The 20588-nt window shown below is 41.6% G+C and overlaps 1 protein-coding gene across 1 annotated transcript in view; it reads right to left on the minus strand.

Annotated features, from left to right (window-relative positions):
- The window catches only part of LOC133615640 (ras-related C3 botulinum toxin substrate 1-like), a 30215-nt gene extending 14533 nt beyond the window's left edge, over positions 1 to 15682 (minus strand). The window contains exons 1-2 of the mRNA XM_061974382.2: positions 15362 to 15682; positions 224 to 295 (exon numbers count right to left, since the gene is read on the minus strand). Of these exons, the coding sequence (XP_061830366.1) occupies positions 224 to 295; positions 15362 to 15396 (107 nt within the window). The 5' untranslated portion in view covers positions 15397 to 15682. The remainder of the gene's footprint in view (positions 1 to 223; positions 296 to 15361) is intronic.
- Between the last annotated feature and the right edge of the window lie 4906 nt (positions 15683 to 20588).

Raw genomic sequence — 20588 nt, forward strand, 5'->3', positions numbered from 1 at the left:
ATTGATCCAAACATACTACAACTTATCAGGCCTAGAAACCAACAAGAATCTCAAACACGCTGTAGGAAGTTAAAACATCTATTTCCCTGACTGGTTGTGACATAATTCTAACCTGTTCTGCAAGCGACCAGATTTCCACCTGGACAAACCACCCTTATCGCTACGGTAACAGTAAAGGAAGGCAACTGTGCAGATAGTTGGTAGGTGATGTAAAAATACTCACACTGTGGGGATGTACTCTCCAGGAAAGGCATTGGTGGTGTAGCTGATGAGCAGGCAGGTCTTACCCACAGCTCTATAGGGCAGAAAAAATACATTTACCTTTGACATGAGTCAAATTACCATCAAGCTTGTTACTAATACAAGAGATCAGTAACTTGTTGAAGTATGTCTAAAATACATATATTCATTTTCATTCATATTTTAACTACTATTGAACTTCTGTCCGTACAACCGACACTATGTGTCCCAAATACATAGTCCTACACGTCATTGAAATGTTATATTCCAGCACTTTACACATAACAGTGTGTAATTCTTCCGAAAATGATTTTAGACTTTTAAAGTCATTTTGATACACTTACATCATGGGTTGCTTTCATTATAACACTTATAAAAGGCTTTACATTTTTTGCGGCTCCAGACAGATTCTTTTTTGGTATTTTCAGTCCAATAGGGCTCTTTCAACATTTTGGGTTGCCGAACCCTGTTTTAGGGGAAAAGGAAACCGACAAAACGTGTGCAAGTCGGTGTGTCAAAATCAAGGTGAATGAATACAGACCCACGCATGACTGTGCAGCTGTGGTATCCACCACACCCAGTTGGAAAAGTTATGAGCGTGTGCAAGCTCCCACCTGGTCACATATCTCCTTTAACCCTTTCTCCTCACTGCAGCAAAACATCCATTTTCTACTGCTTGTCCCTAGCTTTTGAAAAACCGTATGGCCACCAAAAAGGTGCAGTAACAGTGTTGGCGGTTCGCTGATAATTGTCTTAAATGGAAGATGTCAAGAAAAGCTGTGATTAGTATGATTGTAGCCAATGTTGCTTTTCAACATCCCCTGTACAAGTGAATGAAGGACATACTTAGTCAACAGCTATACATGTCACACTAAGGGTGGTCGTATAAACATCGCCAACACGGTCATAAACATGTGCCATATTGTGAAACCATACTAAACAACAATGACAAACACATTTCGGGAGAATATTTGCACCGCAACACAACAGAACAAATACCCAGAAATCCCTGCAGTACCAACTCTGCTACACTATTTTATTTGGTACACGGTGTCAAACATAACTACTCAGTGGCCTAGTGGTTAGAGTGTCCGCCCTGAGATCGGTAAGCTGTGAGTTCAAACCAAGTCATACCAAAGACTATAAAAATGGGAGCCATTACCTCCCTGCTTGGCATTTAGCATCAAGGGTTGGAATTGTGGGTTAAATCACCAAAAATGATTCCCGGGCGCGGCCACCGCTGCAGCTCACTGCTCCCCTCACCTCCCAGGGGGGGTGAACAACGGGATGGGTCAAATGCAGAGGACAAATTTCACCACACCTAGTGTGTGTGTGACAATAATTGGTACTTTAACTAATCATAAGTAAACAATACCATTTTAAATGTTCCATTGAAAAAATAGAACATTACACACGGCGCTCAAAAATCGATCAAAAATGTTTTAGTGCCATTTCTAATACAAAGTAGTGTAAAGTTCTTACTTATATCCGTCAGTAAACTCGCCATGAAAGCGCTAAAACATACCGGTGTAGTGAGTATACATTATTCACCCAAGGAACTTTAGTTATTAGAGTTCCGGTCGGACAGTTTTTCACGGGACACATTTCCGGATGAGGAGATGCTGCTCCGTTATTGATCGAAGTAAAGTCTGAATGTCATTAAAACAGTTAGCTCCATCTTTTGACACTTCTTCCACTCCCGTCCTTGCACGCTACACCCCATACATTTCCTGTGGGACCCCATTTTTATGACTTGATGGGAGTCCCTGGGACCCCATTTTGAAAATCCCTAGCACCAACACTGTTATATTACATACGTTTTCTAAACGTATATAATAACTCAACGTCCATTGCACTGGTCGCCCAGTTGGGGGTCCCCACATCTGCGGTCCCCTCCAAAGGTTTCTCATTGTCCCATTGGGTTGAGTTTTTCCTTGCCCTGATGTGGGATCTGAGCCGAGGATGTCGTTGTGGCTTGTGCAGCCCTTTGAGACACTCGTGATTTAGGGCTATATAAGTAAACATTGATTGATTGAAAAGTGGGACCCCGTAAATTTACTGTGGGACCCCATCTTTATGACTCGATGGGGTCACTGGGACCCCATTTTGAAAATTCCTAGCACCAACACTGTTATATTATATACGTTTTCAAAACGATTACAGAAAAGTGGGACCCCATTTTTGTGACTTGATGGGGTCCCTGGGACCCCATTTTGAAAAATTCCTAGCACCAATACTGTAAACGGTTACAGAAAAGTGGGACCCCATTTTGAAAATTCCTAGCACCAACACTGTTAGTATACATTTTCAAAACGGTTACAGAAAAGTGGAACCCCATTTTGAAAAATTCCTAGCACCAACACTGTTATATTATATACGTTTTCAAAACTGTTACAGAAAAGTGGGACCCCATTTTTGTGACTTGATGGGGTCCCTGGGACCCCATTTTGAAAAATTCCTAGCACCAACACTGTTATATTATATACGTTTTCTAAACGGTTACAGAAAAGTGGGACCCCATTTTGAAAATTCCTAGCACCAACACTGTTATTATATACGTTTTCAAAACGGTTACAGAAAAGTGGGACCCCATTTTTGTGACTTGATGGGGTCCCTGGGACCCCATTTTGAAAAATTCCTAGCACCAACACTGTAAACGGTTACAGAAAAGTGGGACCCCATTTTGAAAATTCCTAGCACCAACACTGTAATTATACGTTTTCAAAACGGTTACAGAAAAGTGGGACCCCATTTTGAAAAATTCCTAGCACCAACACTGTTATATTATATACGTTTTCTAAACGGTTACAGAAAAGTGGGACCCCATTATTATGACTTGATGGGGTCCCTGGGAACCCATTTTGAAAATTCCTAGCACCAACACTGTTATATTATATATGTTTTCAAAACTGTTACAGAAAAGGGGGACACCATTTTTATGACTTTATGGGGTCCCTTGGACCCCATTTTGAAAAATTCCTAGCACCACAACTGTTATATTATATATGTTTTCAAAAACTGTTACAGAAAAGTGGGACACCATTTTTATGACTTGATGGGGTCCCTGGGACCCCATTTTGAAAAATCCTAGCACCAACACTGTTATTATATACGTTTTCAAAACGGTTACAGAAAAGTGGGAACCCATTTTTATGACTCGATGAGGTCCCTGGGACCCCATTTTGAAAATTCCTAGCACCAACACTGTTATTATATACGTTTACAAAACGGTTACAAAAAAGTGGGAACCCATTTTTATGACTCGATGGGGTCCCTGGGACCCAATTTTGAAAATCCCTAGCACCAACACTGTTATTATATACGTTTTCAAAACGGTTACAGAAAAGTGGGAACCCATTTTTATGACTCTATGGGGTACCTGGGACCCAATTTTGAAAATCCCTAGCACCAACACTGTTATATTAGATACGTTTTCAAAACGGTTACAAAAAAGTGGGACCCCATTTTTGTGACTTGATGGGGTCCCTGGGACCCCATTTTGAAAATTCCTAGCACCACAACTGTTATATTATATATGTTTTCAAAAACTGTTACAGAAAAGTGGGACACCATTTTTATGACTTGATGGGGTCCCTGGGACCCCATTTTGAAAAATCCTAGCACCAACACTGTTATTATATACGTTTTCAAAACGGTTACAGAAAAGTGGGAACCCATTTTTATGACTCGATGAGGTCCCTGGGACCCCATTTTGAAAATTCCTAGCACCAACACTGTTATTATATACGTTTACAAAACGGTTACAAAAAAGTGGGAACCCATTTTTATGACTCGATGGGGTCCCTGGGACCCAATTTTGAAAATCCCTAGCACCAACACTGTTATTATATACGTTTTCAAAACGGTTACAGAAAAGTGGGAACCCATTTTTATGACTCTATGGGGTACCTGGGACCCAATTTTGAAAATCCCTAGCACCAACACTGTTATATTAGATACGTTTTCAAAACGGTTACAGAAAAGTGTGACCCTATTTTTGTGACTTGATGGGGTCCCTGGGAAAATTCCTCGCACCAACACTGTTATATTATATACGTTTTCTAAACGGTTACAGAAAAGTGTGACCCCATTTTGAAAATTCCTAGCACCAACACTGTTATTATATACGTTTTCAAAACTGTTACAGAAAAGTGGGAACCCATTTTTATGACTCGATGGGGTCCCTGGGACCCAATTTTGAAAATCCCTAGCACCAACAGTGTTATATTAGATACATTATCAAAACAGTTACAAAAAAGTGGGACACCATTTTTATGACTTGATGGGGTCCCTAGGACCCCATTTTGAAAATTCCTAGCACCAACACTGTTATTATATACGTTTTCAAAACGGTTACAGAAAAGTGGGAACCCATTTTTATGACTATGGGGTCCCTGGGACCCAATTTTGAAAATCCCTAGCACCAACACTGTTATATTAGATAGGTTTTCAAAACGGTTACAAAAAAGTGGGACCCCATTTTTGTGACTTGATGGGGTCCCTGGGACCCCATTTTGAACATTCCTAGCACCAACACTGTTATATAGGTTTTCAAAACGGTTACAAAAAAGTGGGACCCCATTTTTGTGACTTGATGGGGTCCCTGGGACCCCATTTTGAAAAATTCCCAACACCAACACTGTTATATTATATACGTTTTCTAAACGGTTACAAAAAAGTGGGACCCCATACATTTTCTGTGGGACCCCATTTTTATGACTTTATTTTGAAAATCCCTAGCCCCAACACTGTTATATACGTTTTCAAAACGGTTACAGAAAAGTGGGACCCCATTTTGAAAATTCCTAGCACCAACACTGTTATATACGTTTTCAAAACGGTTACAGAAAAGTGGGACCCCATTTTTATGACTTGATGGGGTCCCTGGGACACCATTTTGAAAATTCCTAGCACCATCACTGTTATATTATATACGTTTTCAAAACGGTTACAGAAAAGTGGGAACCCATTTTGATGACTCGATGGGGTCCCTGGGACCCAATTTTGAAAATCCCTAGCACCAACACTGTTGTATTAGATACGTTTTCAAAACAGTTACAAAAAAGTGGGACCCCATTTTTGTGACTTGATGGGGTCCCTGGGACCCCATTTTGAAAAATTCCCAACACTGTTATATTATATACATTTTCTAAACAATTACAGAAAAGTGGGACCCCATTTTTATGACTTCATTTTGAAAATCCCTAGCCCCAACACTGTTATATTATATACGTTTTCTAATCGTATTTAATAACTCAACGTCCATTGCACCGGTCGCCCAGTTGGGGGTCCCCACATCTGCGGTCCTCTCCAAGGTTTCTCATTGTCATCCCACTGGGTTGAGTTTTTCCTTGCCCTGATGTGGGATCTGAGCCGAGGATGTCGTTGTGGCTTGTGCAGCCCTTTGAGACACTCGTGATTTAGGGCTATATAAGTAAACATTGATTGATTGAAAAGTGGGACCCCGTAAATTTACTGTGGGACCCCATCTTTATGACTCGATGGGGTCACTGGGACCCCATTTTGAAAATTCCTAGCACCAACACTGTTATATTATATACGTTTTCAAAACGATTACAGAAAAGTGGGACCCCATTTTTGTGACTTGATGCGGTCCCTGGGACCCCATTTTGAAAAATTCCTAGCACCAACACTGTAAACGGTTACAGAAAAGTGGGACCCCATTTTGAAAATTCCTAGCACCAACACTGTTATTATACATTTCAAAACGGTTACAGAAAAGTGGGACCCCATTTTGAAAAATTCCTAGCACCAACACTGTTATATTATATACGTTTTCTAAACGGTTACAGAAAAGTGGGACCCCATTTTTATGACTTGATGGGGTCCCTGGGACACCATTTTGAAAATTTCTAGCACCAACACTGTTATATTATATACGTTTTCAAAACGGTTACAGAAAAGTGGGACCCCATTTTGAAAATTCCTAGCACCAACACTGTTATTATACGTTTTCAAAACGGTTACAGAAAAGTGGGACCCCATTTTTGTGACTTGATGGGTTCCCTGGGACCCCATTTTGAAAAATTCCTAGCACCAACACTGTTATATTATATACGTTTTCAAAACTGTTACAGAAAAGTGGGACACCATTTTTGTGACTTGATCGGGGCCCTGGGACCCCATTTTGAAAATTCCTAGCACCAACACTGTTATTATATACGTTTTCAAAACGGTTACAGAAAAGTATGAACCCATTTTTATGACTCCATGGGGTCCCTGGGACCCAATTTTGAAAATCCCTAGCACCAACACTGTTATATTAGATGCGTTTTCAAAACGGTTACAAAAAAGTGGGACCCCATTTTTTGACTTGATGGGGTCCCTGGGACCCCATTTTGAAAAATTCCCAACACTGTTATATTATATACGTTTTCAAAACGGTTACAGAAAAGTGGGACCCCATACATTTTCTGTGGGACCCCATTTTTATGACTTGATTTTGAAAATCCCTAGCCCCAACACTGTTATATTACCGTATTTTCCGCACTATAAGGCGCACCGGATTATTAGCCGCACCTTCTATGAATTACATATTTCATAATTTTGTCCACCAATAAGCCGCCCCGGACTATAAGCCGCGCCTACGCTGCGCTAAAGGGAATGTCAAAAAAACAGTCAGATAGGTCAGTCAAACTTTAATAATATATTAAAAACCAGCGTTCTAACAACTCTGTTCACTCCCAAAATGTACGCAAATGTGCAATCACAAACATAGTAAAATTCAAAATAGTGCAGCGCAATAGCAACATAATGTTGCTCGAACGTTAATGTCACAACACACAAAATAAACATAGCGCTTACTTTCTGAAGTTATTCTTCATTCGTAAATCCTTCGTCTTCGGTGTCCGAAGTGAAAAGTTGGGCAAATTTACGATCCACTGGCAGATGTTGGCGTCGTCTGGCGCTGCCTCCTCGTCTTAGTGAAGGTGTGTTCGCCTTCTGTCTTCCATTGTTCCCACGCAGTTAGCAGTCTAGCTTCGAATGCCCTGTTGACACCAATATCTAGCGGCTGGAGGTCTTTTGTCAATCCACCCGGAATGACGGCGAGTATTGAATTAAGCGTGTCAGCGTGTCTCTCAATGTGCTGTTATGAGCTAGCAAATATAACAACTACACTACCCAGCATGCAACGATAGTTACGAGCATGCGCGGTAGCCCTGAGAAGTTCCCACGCAGTTAGCAGTCTAGCTTCGAATGCCCTGTTGACACCAATATCTAGCGGCTGGAGGTCTTTTGTCAATCCACCCGGAATGACGGCGAGTATTGAATTAAGCGTGTCAGCGTGTCTCTCAATGTGCTGTTATGAGCTAGCAAATATAACAACTACACTACCCAGCATGCAACGATAGTTACAAGCATGCGCGGTAGCCCTGAGAAGTTCCCACGCAGTTAGCAGTCTAGCTTCGAATGCCCTGTTGACACCAATATCTAGCGGCTGGAGGTCTTTTGTCAATCCACCCGGAATGACGGCGAGTATTGAATTAAGCGTGTCAGCGTGTCTCTCAATGTGCTGTTATGAGCTAGCAAATATAACAACTACACTACCCAGCATGCAACGATAGTTACGAGCATGCGCGGTAGCCCTGAGAAGTTCCCACGCAGTTAGCAGTCTAGCTTCGAATGCCCTGTTGACACCAATATCTAGCGGCTGGAGGTCTTTTGTCAATCCACCCGGAATGACGGCGAGTATTGAATTAAGCGTGTCAGCGTGTCTCTCAATGTGCTGTTATGAGCTAGCAAATATAACAACTACACTACCCAGCATGCAACGATAGTTACAAGCATGCGCGGTAGCCCTGAGAAGTTGCCACGCAGTTAGCAGTCTAGCTTCGAATGCCCTGTTGACACCAATATCTAGCGGCTGGAGGTCTTTTGTCAATCCACCCGGAATGACGGCGAGTATTGAATTAAGCGTGTCAGCGTGTCTCTCAATGTGCTGTTATGAGCTAGCAAATATAACAACTACACTACCCAGCATGCAACGATAGTTACAAGCATGCGCGGTAGCCCTGAGAAGTTGCCACGCAGTTAGCAGTCTAGCTTCGAATGCCCTGTTGACACCAATATCTAGCGGCTGGAGGTCTTTTGTCAATCCACCCGGAATGACGGCGAGTATTGAATTAAGCGTGTCAGCGTGTCTCTCAATGTGCTGTTATGAGCTAGCAAATATAACAACTACACTACCCAGCATGCAACGATAGTTACGAGCATGCGCGGTAGCCCTGAGAAGCGTTGTTGTATGCTGGGAGTTCGAATGTGGTTATGAGCACGCTGTGAGTAAACGTTGAGAACTCAGTTAACACGCCTCGTCTGCATTATTTATAATTAGACAGACAACACACTTAATAGGAGCCATTTGGGGTCTTTACATAAACACACAAATGGAAATGAAACGTCACATATCCCAGCATGCACCGCGCGCTTCTTCTACGGGGAAAAAAGATGGCGGCTGTTTACCGTAGTTGCGAGACCTAAACTTTATGAAAATGAATCGTAATAAAGCGCACCGGGTTATAAGGCGCACTGTTAGCTTTTGAGAAAATTTGTGGTTTTTAGGTGCGCCTTATAGTGCGGAAAATACGGTACATAAGTTTTCTAAACGTATATAATAACAACGTCCATTGCACTGGTCGCCCAGTTGGGGGTCCCCACATCTGCGGTCCCCTCCAAGGTTTCTCATTGTCCCATTGGGTTGAGTTTTTCCTTGCTCTGATGTGGGATCTGAGCCGAGGATGTCGTTGTGGCTTGTGCAGCCCTTTGAGACACTCGTGATTTAGGGCTATATAAGTAAACATTGATTGATTGAAAAGTGGGACCCCATCTTTATGACTTGATGGGGTCCCTGGGATCCCGTTTTGAAAATTCCTAGCGCCAACACTGTTATATTATATACATTTTCTAAACGGTTACAGAAAAGTGGGACCCCATTTTGAAAATTCCTAGCACCAACACTGTTATATTATATATGTTTTCAAAACTGTTACAGAAAAGTCGGACACCATTTTTATGACTTGATGGGGTCCCTGGGACTCCATTTTCAAAATTCCTCGCACCAACACTGTTATATTATATACGTTTTCTAAACGGTTACAGAAAAGTGGGACCCCATTTTTATGGCTTGATGGGGTCCCTGGGAGCCCATTTTGAAAATTCCTAGCACCAACACTGTTATATTATATACGTTTTCAAAACTGTTACAGAAAAGTGGGACACCATTTTTATGACTTGATGGGGTCCCTGGGACCCAATTTTGAAAATCCCTAGCACCAACACTGTTATATTAGATACGTTTTCAAAACGGTTACAAAAAAGTGGGACCCCGTTTTTGTGACTTGATGGGGTCCCCGGGACCCCATTTTGAAAATTCCTAGCACCAACACTGTTATTATACGTTTTCAAAACGGTTACAGAAAAGTGTGACCCCATTTTTGTGACTTGATGGGGTCCCTGGGACCCCATTTTGAAAATTCCTCGCACCAACACTGTTATATTATATACGTTTTCTAAACAGTTACAGAAAAGTGGGACCCCATTTTGAAAATTCCTAGCACCAACACTGTCATATACGTTTTCAAAACGGTTACAGAAAAGTGGGACCCCATTTTTGTGACTTGATGGGGTCCCTCGGACCCCATTTTTAAAAATTCCTAGCACCAACACTGTTATATTATATACGTTTTCTAAACGGTTACAGAAAAGTGGGAACCCATTTTGAAAATTCCTAGCACCAACACTGTTATTAAACGTTTTCAAAACGGTTACAGAAAAGTGTGACCCCATTTTTGTGACTTGATGGGGTCCCTGGGACCCCTTTTTGAAAAATTCCTAGCACCAACACTGTTATATTATATATGTTTTCTAAACGGTTACAGAAAAGTGGGACCCCATTTTGAAAATTCGTAGCACCAACACTGTTATATTATATACGTTTTCTAAACGGTTACAGAAAAGTGGGACCCCATTTTTATGACTTGATGGGGTCCCTGGGAACCCATTTATAAAATCCCTAGCACCAACACTGTTATATTAGATACGTTTTCAAAACGGTTACAAAAAAGTGGCACCCCATTTTTGTGACTTGATGGGGTCCCTGGGACCCCATTTTGAAAAATTCCCAACACCAACACTGTTATATTATATACGTTTTCAAAACTGTTACAGAAAAGTGGTACCCCATTATTATGACTTGATGAGGTCCCTGGGACCCCATTTTGAAAATTCCTAGCACCAACACTGTTATATACGATTTCAAAACGGTTACAGAAAAGTGGGACCCCATTTTTGTGACTTCATGGGTTCCCTGCGACCCGATTTTGAAAAATTCCTAGCACCAACACTGTTGTATTACCGTATTTTCCGCACTATAAGGCGCACCTAAAAACCACAATTTTTCTCAAAAGCTGACAGTGCGCCTAATAACCCGGTGCGCTTTATTACGATTCATTTTCATAAAGTTTCGGTCTCGCAACTTCGGTAAACAGCCGCCATCTTTTTTCCCGGTAGAACAGGAAGCGCTTCTTCTTCTACGCAAGCAACCGCCAAGGAAAGCACCCGCCCCCATAGAACAGGAAGCGCTTCACCCGCCCCCATAGAACAGGAAGCGCTTCACCCGCCCCCGGAAGAAGAAGAAAAAACGCGCGGATATCACCGTACGTTTCATTTCCTGTTTACATCTGTAAAGACCACAAAATGGCTCCTACTAAACGATCCGGGTCATAAAAAGACGCAATCTCTCCATCCGCACACGGATTACTACCGTATTTCACAGCAACTGAACCGCACTGTGGAACGGGAGCACGTACGGTGAATATTCGCTCCACAGGGAATGAGAAGTCATCCTTCACTGTGGTTCTAGCTTGCCATGCTAACTTCCACTCATGGTGATATTCAAAAGGAAGACCTTGCCAAAAGAGACCTTTCCAGCCGGCGTCATCATAAAAGCTAACTCGAAGGGATGGATGAAGAAAAGATGAGCGAGTGGTTAAGGGAAGTTTACGCGAAGCGGCCGGGTGGCTTTTTTCACGCTGCTACGTCCATGTTGATATATGACTCTATGCGCGCCCACATCACAGATGGTGTCAAAAAACAAGTGAAGCACACAAATACAACACTCGCCGTCATTCCGGGTGGATTAACCAAAGAACTCCAACCGCTGGATATTGGTGTCAACAGGGCATTCAAATCACGACTGCGAACTGCGTGGGAAAAATGGATGACCGAAGGCGAACACACCTTCACTAAGACGGGCAGACAACGCCGGACAACATACGCCAACATCTGCCAGTGGATTGTAAATGCCTGGGCAGATATTTCTGTCACAACTGTGGTCCGAGCTTTCCGGAAGGCAGGATTCACAGAACTGCTGCACAACAACAGCGACACTGAATCCGATGATTTCGAAGAGACGGAGCCCGCCATTTTGGAAGCCACGCTAGCGCAACTTTTCAATTCGGACACCGAAGACGAAGAATTCGAAGGATTTACGAATGAAGAATAACTTCAGAAAGTGAGCGCTATGTTTATTTTGTGTGTTGTGTGTTGTGACATTAACGTTCGAGCAACATTACCGGTATGTTGCTATTGCTCTACACCATTTTGAATTTTACTATGTTTGTGATTGCACATTTGTACATTTTGGGACAGAGTTGTTAGAACGCTGGTTTTCAATATATTATTAAAGTTTGACTGAACTATCTGACTGTTTTTTTGACATTCACTTTAGCGCAGCGTTTTTTTGACATTCACTTTAGCGCAGCGTAGGCGCGGCTTTTAGTCCGGGGCGGCTTATTGGTGGACAAAATTATGAAATATGTAATTCATAGAAGGTGCGGCTAATAATCCGGTGCGCCTTATAGTGCGGAAAATACGGTATATACGTTTTCTAAACGGTTACAGAATAGTGGAACCCCATTTTTATGACTTGATGGGGTCCCTGGGCCCCAATTTTGAAAATCCCTAGCACCAACAGTGTTTTATTAGATACATTTTCAAAACGGTTACAAAAAAGTGGGACCCCATTTTTGTGACTTGATGGGGTCCCTGGGACCCAATTTTGAAAATTCCTAGCACCAAGACTGTTATTATATACGTTTTCAAAACGGTTACAGAAAAGTGGGAACCCATTTTTATGATTCGATGGGGTCCCTGGGACCCAATTTTGAAAATCCCTAGCACCAACACTGTTATATTAGATACGTTTTCAAAACAGTTACAAAAAAGTGGGACCCCATTTTTGTGACTTGATCGGGGCCCTGGGACCACATTTTGAAAATTGCTAGCACCAACACTGTTATTATATACGTTTTCAAAACGTTTACAGAAAAGTGGGAACCCATTTTCATGACTCGATGGGGTCCCTGGGACCCAATTTTGAAAATCCCTAGCACCAACAGTGTTATATTAGATACATTTTCAAAACGGTTACAAAAAAGTGGGACCCCATTTTTGTGACTTGATGGGGTCCCTGGGACCCCATTTAGAAAATTCCTAGCACCAACACTGTTATTATATACGTTTTCAAAACGGTTACAAAAAAGTGGGACCCCATTTTTGTGACTTGATGGGGTCCCTGGGACCCCATTTTGAAAAATTCACAACACCAACACTGTTATATTATATACGTTTTCTAAACGGTTACAGAAAAGTGTGACCCCATACATTTTCTGTGGGACCCCATTTTTATGACTTGATTTTGAAAATCCCTAGCACCAACACTTATATTATATACGTTTTCTAAACGGTTACAGAAAAGTGGGACCCCATTTTTATGACTTGATGGGGTCCCTGGGAACCCATTTTGAAAATTCCTAGCACCAACACTGTTATATACGTTTTCAAAACTGTTACAGAAAAGTGGGACACCATTTTTATGACTTGATGGGGTCCCTGGGACCCCATTTTGAAAATTCCTAGCACCAACACTGTTATATACGTTTTCAAAACGGTTACAGAAAAGTGGGACCCCATTTTGAAAATTCCTAGCACCAACACTGTTATATACGTTTTCAAAACAGTTACAGAAAAGTGGGACCCCATTTTTCTGACTTGATGGGGTCCCTGGGAACCCATTTTGAAAATTCCTAGCACCAACACTGTTATATTATATACGTTTTCAAAACGGTTACAGAAAAGTGTGACCCCATTTTGAAAATTCCTAGCATCAACACTGTTATTATACGTTTTCAAAACGGTTACAGAAAAGTGGGACCCCATTTTTGTGACTTGATGGGGTCCCTGGGACCCCATTTTGAAAAATTCCTAGCACCAACACTGTAAACGGTTACAGAAAAGTGGGACCCCATTTTGAAAATTCCTAGCACCAACACTGTAATTATACGTTTTCAAAATGGTTACAGAAAAGTGGGACCCCATTTTGAAAAATTCCTAGCACCAACACTGTTATATTATATACGTTTTCTAAACGGTTACAGAAAAGTGGGACCCCATTTTTGTGACTTGATGGGGTCCCTGGGACCCCATTTTGAAAATTCCTAGCACCAACACTGTTATTATATACGTTTTCAAATCGGTTACAGAAAAGTATGAACCCATTTTTATGACTCGATGGGGTCCCTGGGACACCATTTTGAAAATTCCTAGCACCAACACTGTTATATTAGATACGTTTTCAAAACGGTTACAGAAAAGTGGGACCCCATTTTGAAAATTCCTAGCACCAACACTGTTATTATACGTTTTCAAAACGGTTACAGAAAAGTCCCCATTTTTGTGACTTGATGGGGTCCCTGGGAACCCATTTTGAAAATTCCTAGCACCAACACTGCTATATTATATACGTTTTCAAAACGGTTACATAAAAGTGGGACACCATTTTTATGACTTTATGGGGTCCCTTGGACCCCATTTTGAAAAATTCCTAGCACCAACACTGTTATATTATATACGTTTTCTAAACGGTTACAGAAAAGTGGGACCCCATTTTGAAAATTCCTAGCACCAACACTGTTATTATACGTTTTCAAAACGGTTACAGAAAAGTGGGACCCCATTTTTGTGACTTGATGGGGTCCCTGGGACACCATTTTGAAAATTCCTAGCACCAACACTGTTATATTATATACGTTTTCAAAACGGTTGCAGAAAAGTGGGACCCCATTTTTGTGACTTGATGGGTTCCCTGGGACCCCATTTTGAAAAATTCCTAGCACCAACACTGTTATTATATACGTTTTCAAAACGATTACAGAAAAGTGGGAACCCATTTTTATGACTCGATGGGGTCCCTGGGACCCAGTTTTGAAAATCCCTAGCACTAACACTGTTATATTAGATACGTTTTCAAAACGGTTACAAAAAAGTGGGACCCCATTTTTGTGACTTGATGGGGTCCCTGGGACCCCATTTTGAAAAATTCCCAACACTTATATTATATACGTTTTCTAAACGGTTACAGAAAAGTGGGACCCCATACATTTTCTGTGGGACCCCATTTTTATGACTTGATTTTGAAAATCCCTAGCCCCAACACTGTTATATTATATACATTTTCTAATCGTATTTAATAACTCAACATCCATTGCACCGGTCGCCCAGTTGGGGGTCCCCACATCTGCGGTCCTCTCCAAGGTTTCTCATTGTCATCCCACTGGGTTGAGTTTTTCCTTGCCCTGATTGTGCAGCCCTTTGAGACACTCGTGATTTAGGTATATATAAGTAAACATTGATTAAATGAAAAGTGGGACCCCATCTTTATGACTTGATGGGGTCCCTGGGACCCCTTTTTCAAAATTCCTAGCGCCAACAATGAATATTATATACGGCAGCCGGGAAGGCTTTTAGAAAGTCTAAAAAAAAAAGGCGTTGTCATACTAGCACACGAAGAAGGAAGAAAGCAAAAAGGAACATAGTTAAAAGTGAAAGTTGTCTAATAAGAAGCTGAGTTGGCCATTTTTGACAGGCATAACGTTGCTTTTGAGCAAAGAGTAAAGCTAACTTGTTGGGACACACCTAAGGCAAATGTTTCATGTTAGCACGTAGCTTGACGTGACCACACGGCCATTCTCTCGCACCTCGGCGAAGAAGTTACAACTAAAAAAAGTAGTTATCGGCCACAATTTAGCACAAAAACCTAACTCACCCGTCTCCGACAACGACACACTTTATGGCCTGCATGGCGAAGCACTCGAAGGAGGAATGCTAAGTTAGCCGAGTCAAGCTAACTAACGTTAGCTCACAAGTCTCTTCCCTTTGTCTCAAAAATGTCCCAAAAATAAAAAAAAACGTCCCTCCGGTGGTCGTCGGTGTCGCAGAGGACCTCCAAAGATGCGAGACGGGTTGTCGGCAACTTATCGAGCACTTTAACACAACTTTATCCGGGGATATTATCTCGCTACATTCCCATGCTTCAGAACGGGAAGCTAACGAAGCAACACAGCGGCCACCACCCCTGCGGAAGGAAGAAAAAAAAAAAAACAAGTTCGCTGTCGCCACCAGGTGGTACTTCCGGTGACGAGGGCTGTAATTTGACAAACTTTACAATTGGACAACTTTAAGATTAGGTGTTGAATACAGCATTTATTTTTAAACTAAAATATGTAGGTGAGGTGCTCTTTTGAATAAAGTGTTTATGATGGTGGTGAAAATGTGTCGGACTACTTCCTGTGTGACACAATACGGAAATTTCGTCATGTCACGGTTCTTTTTTAATTCATTTTATTTTTTTTATTGAACAATAAACATACATTTATAATTCACTCAACAATTAAGACACTTTTTTTGCAATATGTATTTATTAATTTGATAGGGAAATCATAATACAGGTACTGAGAGAACAGACACTTTTTTGTCCATTAAAATTTTTTTTTTAAAAATTGCTAAAAATACAAACAAAAAAACAGAAAAATTATAAAAGTAAGCTAGGTAAGAGAATAACACCCCCTCCCACCACCCCGTCCTACATTTCAGTCACAGTAGGTAGTAGAGATGCGCGGATAGGCAATTATTTCATCCGCAACCGCATCAGAAAGTCGTCAACCATCCGCCATCCACCCGACCTAACATTTAATCAGAACCGCACCCGCCCGTTGTTTTATATCTAATATAGACGATGCAAGGCATTAGTGAGGTTATAAAGCTTTTGCCTGTTAAAGAAAGGAGACTGATCCAATGCAGCACAGACATTCGCGTGCCACGCTGTCACGGCCCAGACGCACACCAGCGCAATCATATGGGAGCCGCGCTGAGCGCACCTCCAAGCGCGTCTCGCTGCCGGCGACGGCCGGGTATGGGCCCGACGCTCCAGCGCCATCCATTTTCAGGGCTAGTTGATTCGGCAGGTGGGTTGTTACACACTCCTTAGCGGGTTCCGACTTCCATGGCCACCGCTGTCCATATCAAACAGGGTGAGCCCCACCCCTTTCGTGAGCGCACTGCGCGCGGGGTGACCCCTGTTACGCGCCCCCGGCAACGGGGGTGGCGGGCAGGTAAGCTGCGCGGGCGGAGCGCGCGGAGTGACCCCTGTTACGAGCCCCCGGCCACGGGGGTGGCGGGCAGGTAAGCTGCTTACCTGCTGCGCGTGACGCCGGCCGCGGCGAAGGCGGACGAGGCGGGGTGTCGGTGCGGTGGTAGCGGTGGTGACCCTGGACGTGCGTCGGGCCCTTCTCGCGGATCGCCTCAGTTACGGCTCCCGGTGGGGCCCTCTCGGGGGAAGGGGCCTCGGTCCCGCGGACCCCGGCGAGGCGTCCCTTCTCCGCTCCGTAAAAGTGTCCATCTCTTCTTTTTTTTTTTCTTCTGTTGTGGCATATGCTGCAGGTGCCTGCTCGTTTTTCGTATGTGGGTAACAACATTTAACTATGTATATATATTTCCCAATTGGTTTAACTGCCACCCGCCTGAATCTATTTAAAATCTTTTTTTTTTTTTTTTTCAACCGCCCGACCCGACCCGCGGATAAAATCTAATTTTTTTAAATTTCATCCGCCCGATCCGCGGATAATCCGCGGACTCCGCGGTTGTGCCCGCAAACCGCGCATCTCTAGTAGGTAGCAATGTACTGCCTTCCTCTTCACCACAAGCAGATAAAGAATCACAATAACTGACTAAAAAAAGGGAGGAGTGTCACTGAATAAAAACAACAACAACAAAGAAAAAAAGAGTTAAGGTAAGTGAAAAAGTTCATTGTCAACAATGTCACATGTATCCTATAGCATACTTGCCAACCCTCCCGAATTTTCCGGGAGACTCCCGAAATTCAGCGCCTCTCCCAAAAGCCTCCCGGGACAAATATTCTCCCGAAAATCTCCCGATTTTCAGCCGGAGCTGGAGGCCACGCCCCCTCCAGCTCCATGCGGACCTGAGTGAGGACAGCCTTTTTTCACTACAGGGTGACAAGAACTAAATCATCCAGACTAGAGATACATTGTATTATTATGTTTATCTTACCTAAAAATAAATATATTTATTAATAAAAATAAATTAAAAAAAATAAATAAATTTTTACTATATTTTGCTAAAAACATCAAAATTAATTGTATTTTTATTTTTATTTTTTCTGACTCCTTATTACATCCAGCCATAGAATTTTACATTAAATAAGCATATTTGAAATAATTAACTTTAAATTATCATAATAATTCATTTAAAATGACCATATTTAATTATTAAAATAATTGCTTGTTTATCAACAACTTTAGTATTTTATTCACTACATTTTGAAGCTCTCAGAAGCCAAGTTATGTTATATTGCTTAATATTTATTTATGCAAGTTTGAAGTATCAATTATCCAAACACAGTTTTGTTTGCATATTTTCAGGATATATATATATATATATATATATATATATATATATATATATATATATATATATATATATATATATATATATACATATACAGGTAAAAGCCAGTAAATTAGAATATTTTGAAAAACTTGATTTATTTCAGTAATTGCATTCAAAAGGTGTAACTTGTACATTATATTCACTGATGGTGGAAACTTTACACTAGACTTCAGGCAACATGGATCCTGTGCCTCTCCTGTCTTCCTCCAGACTCTGGGACCTCGATTTCCAAAGGAAATGCAAAATTTGCATGGTTGGGTGATGGTTTGGGGTGCCATGTCATCTGCTGGTGTCGGTCCACTCTGTTTCCTGAGATCCAGGGTCAACGCAGCCGTCTACCAGCAAGTTTTAGAGCACTTCATGCTTCCTGCTGCTGACCTGCTCTATGGAGATGGAGATTTCAAGTTCCAACAGGACTTGGCGCCTGCACACAGCGCAAAATCTACCCGTGCCTGGTTTACGGACCATGGTATTTCTGTTCTAAATTGGCCCGCCAACTCCCCTGACCTTAGCCCCATAGAAAATCTGTGGGGTATTGTGAAAAGGAAGATGCAGAATGCCAGACCCAAAAACGCAGAAGAGTTGAAGGCCACTATCAGAGCAACCTGGGCTCTCATAACACCTGAGCAGTGCCAGAAACTCATCGACTCCATGCCACGCCGCATTAACGCAGTAATTGAGGCAAAAGGAGCTCCAACCAAGTATTGAGTATTGTACATGCTCATATTTTTCATTTTCATACTTTTCAGTTGGCCAACATTTCTAAAAATCCCTTTTTTGTATTAGCCTTAAGTAATATTCTAATTTTGTGGCACACGGAATTTTGGATTTTCATTTGTTGCCACTTCAAATCATCAAAATTAAATGAAATAAACATTTGAATGCATCAGTCTGCGTGCAATGAATAAATATAATGTACAAGTTACACCTTTTGAATGCAATTACTGAAATAAATCAAGTTTTTCAAAATATTCTAATTTACTGGCTTTTACCTGTATGTGTATATATATATATATATATATATATATATATATATATATATATATATATATATATATATATACAATAAAAGAAATATATATTTATAGCTAGAATTCACTGAAAGTCAAGTATTTCTTATATATATATATATGAAATACTTGACTTGGTGAATTCTAGCTTTAAATATACTCCTCCCCTCTTAGCCACGCCCCCAACCACGCCCCTCCCCCACCTCCCGAAATCGGAGGTCTCAAGGTTGGCAAGTATGCCAATGCGCTTTTGGAAGAATGGTGGAAAATTCCTATAAACACACTCGGCAACCTTGTGGACAGCCTTCCCAGAAGAGTTGAAGCTGTAGTAGCTGCAAAAGGTGGACCCACATCATATTGAACCCTATGTGAGTCAAGGCAGGTGGCCAAATACTTTTGGCAATATAGTGTATAATACTTTCTTTATTTACTTATTTTTTTATTTATATATATATTTATAAAACCAAACAGTCACGTAAAAAGTCAACATCGACTGCGTGTTTATTTCCTATCGAATCGATTTAAAAAAAAAAATGCAGGGCAGGGCCGACATCCGGGCAACTGAGCTACATACGGGTTCTTCGAGCCATAGCAACCTGACTGGCGTTGAAAACAAACCGTCGCCATTACTCTTTAACCTGTCGACCTGCGCTGATTAAACCCGTCATTCTGCCTCCAAAATGCCAAAAAACGGTGTTGTTTTTGGTTGTGCAAACCACAACTGGAAACAGGGAAAACAAAGGTCGTATTTTGTTCTGCCAAAGCGTGCTAAAAGCCCACAGAGACGAGACAAATGGCTCGCAGCTTTACACCGGGAAAACGAGGACGGTTCTCACTGGAGTCCCCCAAAATCCCGGGTCGTCTTCGTTTCTGGTAAATATAAGGAACAAAAATCCACCTTCTTAACCACAACTTGGCTATACCGTCCATGCTAATGTTGAACCCGTTGAATTTTTACTGAATAACGTTCGACAGCTGAAGTTGTTGTTGTTGCACAACAATAACATACGGTATAAAGGCTATTTCCAGTAATTCAGCAAATAATAAATCATAATACTGAACTGAATTTGAATGAGCTCTCTACAGATATAATAAATATACAGATACTGGTAGCCACCGTGTCATCCTTATTATCATTTATCAACATACCTTGGGTGATTTAACCATTTTTATGTGATTTATTCGTTATATAACAACCGAAGCTAACAACCGACCTGGTGCGCTTGTGAGGTAGACATAAAGATTTCCAAATTCCATGTCCGGCCATTATGTAGGATTATCAGTCCACGCATCTGCTGGAAGGCGGTAAGGGCAGTCGTTTAATCCAACTACAGAACATTTTAACTCGTATCTTAACCTAGCCTCACTGGAAAGACTATTTACATAATCATACGCCATTTAGAACAGTTTAAAATGCCGTGAAACCTCGTTAAATGCCTTTTCTGTCAATGCGGTGTTCGCTGTGAGCTGGTTTGTTTTCAACGAATTCAATATGGCGACCGGTTGCTAGGGGAT

This window comes from Nerophis lumbriciformis, linkage group LG22 (genome assembly GCF_033978685.3).
Source record: "Nerophis lumbriciformis linkage group LG22, RoL_Nlum_v2.1, whole genome shotgun sequence".
NCBI classification, from domain to species: domain Eukaryota; kingdom Metazoa; phylum Chordata; class Actinopteri; order Syngnathiformes; family Syngnathidae; genus Nerophis; species Nerophis lumbriciformis.